This window comes from Meleagris gallopavo, chromosome 4 (genome assembly GCF_000146605.3).
Source record: "Meleagris gallopavo isolate NT-WF06-2002-E0010 breed Aviagen turkey brand Nicholas breeding stock chromosome 4, Turkey_5.1, whole genome shotgun sequence".
Lineage (NCBI taxonomy): Eukaryota > Metazoa > Chordata > Aves > Galliformes > Phasianidae > Meleagris > Meleagris gallopavo.
The window spans coordinates 33,355,490-33,364,486 of NC_015014.2; the positions used below are offsets into that span (position 1 = coordinate 33,355,490).

The 8,997-nt window shown below is 38.5% G+C and overlaps 1 protein-coding gene across 1 annotated transcript in view; it reads left to right on the forward strand.

Annotated features, from left to right (window-relative positions):
- The first annotated feature begins 398 nt into the window (after positions 1-398).
- The window catches only part of ANXA5 (annexin A5), a 16,610-nt gene continuing 8,011 nt past the window's right edge, over positions 399-8,997 (forward strand). The window contains exons 1-7 of the mRNA XM_010709935.3: positions 399-417; positions 1,689-1,773; positions 2,923-3,017; positions 4,911-5,024; positions 5,806-5,896; positions 6,739-6,818; positions 7,213-7,269. Of these exons, the coding sequence (XP_010708237.1) occupies positions 415-417; positions 1,689-1,773; positions 2,923-3,017; positions 4,911-5,024; positions 5,806-5,896; positions 6,739-6,818; positions 7,213-7,269 (525 nt within the window). The 5' untranslated portion in view covers positions 399-414. The remainder of the gene's footprint in view (positions 418-1,688; positions 1,774-2,922; positions 3,018-4,910; positions 5,025-5,805; positions 5,897-6,738; positions 6,819-7,212; positions 7,270-8,997) is intronic.

The following is an 8,997-nucleotide window of genomic DNA, read 5'->3' on the forward strand; positions in this document are numbered from 1 at the left end:
TTGTATAATGTTGTCTTTATAAGGTGATATGAGGCAAAGCAGCAGGAAATACCCTTTTGAATAACCCCATGTTGGCTGGTATAGTAATAATGGAGGAGGAGGAAAATACACACTTTTCAATCTTTGTTCTAGCAGATTAAATTCAATTTTATGAAATTGACATTTAAATCCTTGCAACTTTTTCAAAATAAACTTTGAAATTTTTGGAGTTATATAGGAAAAAGACAGTAAGTACAGACTGTTGCACCTAAATTTGAAATACCACCTAAAAACAAGCTTGTAATATTTTTGTTGTAATGTTTTGTTATTGTTGCAATGCTGAAAAAGAGAACTTTGGGGGAATTGACATTTCTTTGATGTAGGCTGGCTGCTGGAGAGCATTTACCAGAAAGAAGTTTGCTGTTGCTCTCAAACATGGTAATACTTTGTGTTCTGAATTTCTGATATAGAGTGGGGTAATCCCAACCTATTACTAACTTCTGCTCTGGGAGTGCTAAGGATTCTTTGATAATAACACACAGATGGCCTGAGAGGTAGTAGCGCTTCAGGGGAGTTTCTGGTTAGTTCTTTCCAGTTTTTTTTTTCTCTGTGCTTTTCTGCTGACCTACCCTAGATGAGTACATTGACTTGAAACCAAAGCACTACAAGGGTGAACTCCCTAACTCAAGGGAAAGGGAAAGACTATGTCACAGAAGCCAGATGGTTGTTCTGCCTGTGAAATAACCTGGCCTCAATCTTAGTGGGTTTCTTTGCGTTTCCTTTTGTATGCTTCCTTGAGAGTGGAAAAATGCTCTTCCTATGCTAATTGCTACTTCAGTACGACTATACCTACAATGGAAGTTTTCTCCTTCTGCTGTTAGAAAGCCTCCCTGTTCATAAAAGCCATCTGTTTCCCCTTTTGGCTGTTTCTTGACCTCTGTAGTTCTTTAAATTACCTGTATACATAGAGCACAGTAGATTCTTGAACTGTCACATTTAAATAAAGGCAAGACTTTTCTGTAAGGGTGACGAATATCTTTCTGTGTTTGGCCCAAGCACTAACTCCCTGAAGAATCATTTTCCATGGAAACCTAATGGAGTTATGTTTGTGTTTGGATGGACTGATCTTATATCTTTCATTTGAATTGTTCTTTCCTTTGAATCTGAGTAAAAAGGAGCTTATGCCAAAAGGAACATGATGGAAAAAATTGAAAGACGTTGCACAGTTTGATGGGTCACATTTGCAGCAGGATGGAAGGAATCAGTGCGATACTGACTGAAAGCTCCAGTAGGCTTTGCTTGAGGAAAATAAGTTCTTATTTCCAAACATGTCTTGGATCTTTGTGCAGCTTTTCTGTCCCACATGGTCTGCGCAATTTATTTCCCAAATTGTTTTAAGTTATGATAATTTCACTCATCTTCCTGCATTAAGGCTCCAGTGTTGTCAGAACAAATTCTGCAAACTGCCTTTATGCAAATAAACCTGAATTTAGCTGGTCTACTGCTGGATGAAAATACGACAGAACCTTTAGTGAGAATTGCGTTTAAATGCCCACAAATTGCTACTTAGACAGACAAACACACAGAAAATGCTATTTGCTTCTGAGTCTTGGATTCAAATTTAATCTGAGCTCACATGTGGAGAGTTGAAAGACACTTTATCTTCTATTTCACGGCTTTTTCCTTTTTCCTCACTCTTTTATCTCTAGTATACAAGAGGCACTGTGACAGCATTCTCTCCTTTTGATGCCAGAGCTGATGCAGAAGCCCTTCGCAAGGCCATGAAGGGAATGGGTAAGAAGAATTTAATATTTTAGGAAAAGGAAAGGGCTCTCGCTCCTGCTTTGAAAACATCCTTTCTGAACTCATTTTTTATACTAGCAGAAAAGGATAAGGTGTGTGTCCACATGCTACAAATGACAGCCTCAGAACTGCAGAAATCTGGACATGTCCTAGTTCTGACTGTGCTGCTCTCAATAACATTTATTTTTAGATTAACACAAGGAAAAAAGATGGCTTGGATAGACCTTATTTAAAAATTAATACCCCACAGGCTTCTCTACATGCGGGATTTTATTGCACAGTAAGTTGGACTATAAATTGAAAGGGCATAACTGTGGAAATTTATTGCAGTGTAGTAGAAGCTCTGTGCTTGGAAAACGTGTGAGTGCTCCCTTGGTCTGGAAGTGAGTAAGTGTTGTTATGATTAAATACAAAGCACACAGAATGGAGATAGACTGAGGAGTGGTCTATTAACTCAGGCTGTAGCTTTGTGCCCCAAATCTTTGCCATGATAACAAATCCTAATTGATACTTTGGAAGCGCCTGTGGGAATAAGCAGGGAAGGGGAGAATGGAATGCAGTAAACCTCAGGTGCTGACAAATTCGGTACAGCTAGCAAGATGCTGTGCTGTGGGGATCACTTTGTAACCTATTGTATATAAAATGGATAATAGCTCCATACTTTCCTACCCTTGGACATCTAGGGGTACTGGACTGAGTTTTTCTTGGAGTTGACTGAGAGAACAATCTTAAATATAAATTATGCATACAATGTCTTGATACACTCTTAAGTCTCTTGGAAAGCCTGAAAACAGGGCTCTTCTATAAGCTACAGCCTGTGTCTAAATGTTTTTTACCTGATAGCTGGAGTGCTGGGTTCACTGTTTGGAACTGGGCTCTGATGGAAAGCAGTAAATAGCAATACTTGGGTCCTCTGCCACATTTTTGCTGTAGCAAAGCACCAGACGTGGTGGCTCAGCTAGAGATCTGTTGACACTTGTTATTTATGTGATTATGTTGTTTGTCAGTAGGCTTTTATTTTCAAAGCATCTTTTATTCCTGCTTGAGTTTGTGCTACTTCTGTGGGTTTGGTTTTTTTTTCCTTCTGTTTGTTTTCTTTGGAGTTTGTTTATAACTGTTTCTTGTTCTTTCTAACTTCAGGGACTGATGAAGAGACTATTCTGAAGATCCTTACCAGCAGAAATAACGCTCAACGTCAAGAAATTGCATCTGCTTTTAAAACACTATTTGGCAGGGTGAGAAAAAGGAAGTCTAGAAATTAGCTGTATGTGTCCTTTGATTAGTTACAATAGTGAGGCACATTCATCATGGTTTTTGTAAAAGACTCCTTTGAAGAAAATCTAGTTAAGCTCCTGTTTCCCCTTCTTCATATCCTTAATGGCTAGCTAGGTTAGAATACTCAATTTAGATTATTAAAAGAAAAAAATGTTGTTTTTTTTTCATGTACACTGTTACAGTATGTCTTAGGTTTTAGTGCGAAAGCTTGCATAGTTTCCTGTTAGTATGCTTCTAGTACTGACCTTATCCTCAGTATAGAAGGAATTATCAAATATTTTGACTTAATATCTGCCATGTAAAGTGACAGCAGGAATATAGTTTTTTAGAGCAAGGAAATGTGATAGAAACAAAGCAGTCTAATATCATAGGAGAGGGTGACACCAAATATAGTGGTGGAGAAAACCATAAAGTAGTTTAAAGGAAACACAGCTTTCTTCCAGTAGTCAACCATTACTTAAAATTATTAGTGCAGTTAGTCAGTAGTGTTTAAAAAATTTCAATGTTAAATAAAATTAAAAAAAAAACAAACAACCCAACAACCCAAAGCATAATATGATACCCCACAAAATCCTTCTCACCAAATTGGTAAGATACGGATTTGAATGGTTGGACTGTTTGGTAGACAAAGCATTAACTGCAGGATTGAGTCCAGAGAGTGGTGGTCAGTGGTTCAGTGTCTGGATGGATATCAGTAATGAGTGGTGTCCCCCAGGGGCCAGTGCTGGGACAGATACTCATTTAATGTCTTCATCAATGATATTGACAGTGGGGTCAAGAGCACCCTCAGGAAGTTTACAGATGACACCAAGCTGTGGGGTGCTTTTGATACACCTGAGGGATGGGATGCTGTTCAGAGGGACCTAGACAGGCTTGAGCAGTGACCCCTCACGAGGTTCAACAAATTCAAGTGCAAGGTCTTGCTCCTTGTCTTCCTACTGCCAATAAAAGTTGGGGGACATAAGGATGGAGCACAGCCCTGTTGAAAAAGATGTGGGGGCACTAGTGAGTGGGAGACTGGACGTGAGCCAGCAATGTGCCCCTGCAGCCCAGAAAGCCATCTATATCCTTGGGCTGCATCAAAAGAAGTGGCATGGGAGGTGATCCTGCTCCTCTGCTTTGTGCTAGTGAGGCCATACCTGGAGTACTGTGTCCAGATGTGGAGTTCTCGGTACAGGAGAGATATGGACTTGTTGATGCGCATCCAGAGGAGGGCCACAAAAAGGATCTGAAGAATGGAACACCTCTCTCCTATAAGGACTGAGAGAACTGGGGCTAGGCAGCCTGGAGAAGAGAAGCCTCTGAAGTCATCAAAGAGAGGCCTTTCAGTATCTAAAGGGGGACTGTAAGAAAGAAGTGGACAGACTCTTTAGCAGGGCCTGTGGTGAGAGAACAAGGGGAAATGGTTTTAAACTTAAGTTAGGTAGACTTAGGCTGGATATAAGGAAAAAGTGTTTTACAGCGAGGCTAGTGGGCACTGTAACAGGTTTCCCAAAGATACAATGGCTACCCCATCCCTGGAGACATTCAAGGCCAAGCTGGGCAGGGCTCTGGGCAGCCTGACTGAGCTGTGGATGTCACTGTTCATTGCAGGAGAGTTGGACTAGATGACCTTTAAAGGTCCTTTCCAACACTAAGGATTCTATGATTCAGGTTTGCCAAGTGCACAAGCATCTTTTTTTTCCCTCTTTATCTGGTTACATTTGTTTAGGTCATGTACCAGTTAAAACAAAAAGAACCCTATTCCATGTCCTTTTCAATGCATCTCTGGAGTCTTCTAACTTGCAGGCACATGTGGTGTCCATTTGAAGTCTTTAGTCATTATTCATTATGGTGCTTTTGTTCTGCACTAGGATCTTGTGGATGACCTGAAATCAGAACTTACTGGCAAGTTTGAAACATTGATGGTATCTTTGATGAGACCAGCACGTATTTTCGATGCTCATGCACTGAGGCATGCAATCAAGGTAAGAGGGAAAGGACTGAATACGTTTTATAAAATTTTTGTTGGTATTTTTCTGTGTATTGGAATGAACATTCAGTTGGTAAAGGAAAAGCTGATAAAGTTGTTCTTAAATTCTAGGAAGAATTGTAAATAATATGCTGCAGTAAAAAAAATGCACAGTAATGTAATCAAGTGTTGCTTTTCTGAAGTCACTCCTTTTGAAGTGTAACCAACAGTGGCTTTTCTTACAGGCAGAACAGACTCAGACATGTGGTAACAAGATATTACTTTGGCTTTTGTAAATTTTAAGCTTGTGAAGGGGAGGAGTTCCTCTTTTAGCTACATGTAATGAGAGGGCAGCAACTATTTGAGAATCTCAGTTTACAATTCTGTTGTAAAATGTGCCTATTTGTGGTGGAGGAGGGGGAAGGTTTAAACACAGCACAACTGATAGAAGGGTAAAGATCAGTGAAGGACAGCATATGAACTACAGCTAAGGTGGAAACCATTCAGTTACCTTCGTGTCATTGATGGTGACAGTGAAGAACTGAGATGTCTCAGATGGGCTCATCTGAATCCTGCAGCAGTGAGCTTTTTGTAAGTATTGGGTTGGTTTTGCATATAATCGTGCCAGAATTGAAATGAAAAGTTCCCACCTCCCTACTGCCAATATATGAGATAATAATAAGAAAAGAATTCTCTGTTTGGTCCAAGTGTATGAAGTAATGCTTGCCTTTTGATTGTCAAAGGGAATAGTTGTTTTCCTGTTGTTATCAAATCAACTGTTTCTACTTGCACCCTAGGGAGCAGGAACCAATGAGAAAGTTTTGACTGAAATTCTTGCCTCAAGAACACCTGCTGAAGTGCAGAATATTAAACAGGTTTATATGCAAGGTAAAATTCAGTATAAAATAAAGTTCTGGGTTCTCCTATCAGGTCTTTCAATGTGATTCTAACATCTAGACCTATGTTTGAATGGAGATGTGCGTGCAGCAAGTGGAATTTTGTTCTGCTGAGCTGGGAAACTTCATATTGCTAGACATTAGTGTTTGGGCTGTAAAAAAAAAAAAAAATACTTTTTATTTTGGGCCTATGGCTAGGATATGTAAGGTCTTTTGTGCCTTGTACTTAGAATTCATTCAGATGTATTTCTTTGTTCTAGCCAGAAATTTTTGTTTGGAAATTAGAAACCTGGTATCAGGGTCTCTTTTATTAATTATTTATTTATTTATTTATTTTTTCTTTTTTATCATTTTGGTGAAATGCATTTATGTTAAAGTAGGTCCAGATTTTTGGTTGTCCACAAGAATATGAGTATGTGCATTCACCCAATGATTGTGGGGATTTATCTTTCTAAGGCAGTATTTAATTCAGCACATTATATCTGTCCTAGTTCTCAGCACAGAAGAAATTCTCACGTTTTAATGAAGTGTAGGATAAAACAGAGTTTTCAAGAACAAAATGTATGGACACAAGATTTTTCTGGGCTTACGCTTGTTGAATAGACTGCTGTATTTCAGTATAACCCCAGATGTATATGGTCTTCAGTTCCTCGAAGAGCCGGGCCTGTGTTTGTCACCCTTTATTTCAAAATATTTTTAGCAATCTGCTGATAACAGGTGTGATGTACTATCTTTTTATCTTTTTACAATAATGTTACGCTGTAAGGCAGAATATGCCCAGTTGTTAAAGCTGTTTCTGATGTGCAATTCCACAAGAGTATTGCTCTTTTGCAGAGTATGAGGCCAACCTGGAGGATAAGATCACAGGAGAGACATCAGGCCATTTTCAGAGACTGCTGGTAGTTCTGCTGCAGGTGTGTGTCTCTTTGCATGCATGCACGTTTGTACGATTTTCTTTCTGTTTTGGTGTCTGACACGTGCTAGTTGTTTTCTGCTTACTGACAAGGGTTCATAGGCCAAATGATAGGCAGGATTGGTACTGAAACTGAGTTAGTTCCTCTGAACCTACAATCTTGAGTTCTGTTACAGGCCATTTCTACAGCTCTGGCTTGAAAAGCTTCTGGTTTATGGTATGGATACAGCAGAATGTCTGCTGTGTAGGTTTTTGAAGGTAATAAAGCAAGCAGAAGGGATTTTGAAGAAGTTGCATTATGGACTGACTTTTCACAGTAACTTTTACAGGCTTAGTGTAACAGTTTGGCTTTTGATTCAACTATAATTTTAACAGCTTGTAAAATTTTTCTTTAGGGAAATAGAGATCCTGATGGCAGAGTTGATGAGGCTCTTGTTGAGAAGGATGCTCAGGTGGGTGAATGACTCTTTTGAGGGGAGGAGGGAGCATTTCTACCAGTTCTCTTGTAAAGACCCTACACAAATATAGTTTAAATGCAAAAGATAATCTTTTGGGATTCTGTGTGTGTGCTGTTTTTTTGTTTTTTTAAATACATTTTGCTGTGATTTTATGTGTTGTAGGGAAAAGAAGTGGAAAAAAAAAAATGGAATTTTGGGATCGAAATTTTTGTGTTTCAGCGTAAAGTATGACTTGTTTTGGTGATTAAGTCACTAGAAGAGAGAATTATGATTGCTGAGGCTTTGTGATGCTGAGACCCTACTGCTGGAAAACTCAGATGTATTAACAGTTTATTCTTTAATGTTCAATTTGAGCTTCTCTAAATTCAATCCTTATATATCAAGTGTTATGTCCTTGTTACGTGGAAATGGTGATGTTAATCAGTGAAGGATGCCTCAGGGAGGGTGAAGCAATAAAAAAGAAAGTATTCCAAATACTCTATGCTACTGTAACAAAATGGCAATCCAGTATTTTTCCTCTATAGAGTTTCTAGGGACACACCTGTTGCTATTTGCATGTATGTTCCTTGACTGGATTGCTGATCATTAAATTGTGCTGTAGGCGGGAAGAGGAATACTGGCAGTAAGCAATATCCTTGAAGAAGTCTTTTGCTATTTTCTGTTAGCTTTGCTGTAGGTATGGGCACTATTTCAACAACTGGAGTACAGAATGAATTTAATGCATGTTTCTTTTCAACAGTTACAAATAGCTCCAGGTTACAGATTTTCTTTCATAAATTGTCAGCTAAGATGGAAGAAAATATATGGATTGTTCAAGATGACAAGGAGGAAAAGCCGCATACCAGATCAGTTAAACATTCTTTTGATAGTAGAAGAAGATGCACAGAGATGTTGGCAAAGTATCTTCTTGGCACAGACCTATATTTTGTTATGTGAAATAAGAAAGCATCTTTCTCCTGTTAAAAATTTGTATGGGGCCAACCAGAGCCTGGCAATTAGTGATGCAAATATTTAAATCACTAAACTGACTCTTTCATGAAGCTGAGTCAATTTTATCTTTAGCTGGGTTTATCTAGCTGAAGAAAGTCATGAACCACGGTCCTTGCTAGATAGGTGCCTCCTTTTGGCTGTCTAAATTTAGTAGGCACCAAAATTCCTTCTTTTTTAAAATGTTCTTTGTGGTCTGCTGTGTGCATTTGCCTTGAGCTGGGTCCCATACAGGGTGGTGTTCTGTCACATTTCTCCTAATGATATCTTTGTGTTCAACAGCTAACATAGCTGGAATAGATTCAGAGCATTTTCTAATGATTACTGCCAGGTACAGATGGTCTGAAGTATGTGACTGCAAATGCAAGACTCTTTCTGGCTTCCAGATGTTTCCATTGATTACTATGACATTTTGGGAAGGATATGAAATATTCGACTCTAACTTTTTAAATTCGGTGGTAATTTTCAGTTATCTCAGACAAAATTAAAAACAAACAAACATAATTTAATTAAAAGTGGTTGGGGAAAGGGTATTTGAGATGGTATGAATATGTAGGGAACTATTAATTTTTTTTCTGAGAGTCCTCAGAGGAAAAAGTTTAACTTTTTGGAGGACGTTTTGTATTGCTTTTTTAATAATAAACTATGCAGTTGAGGCACATTTTGAGTATTGTGCAGTAGCAAGGCACATGAAAACTTAGTAGTGCAGTTGTAAAAAAAAAAAATAAAAAAATA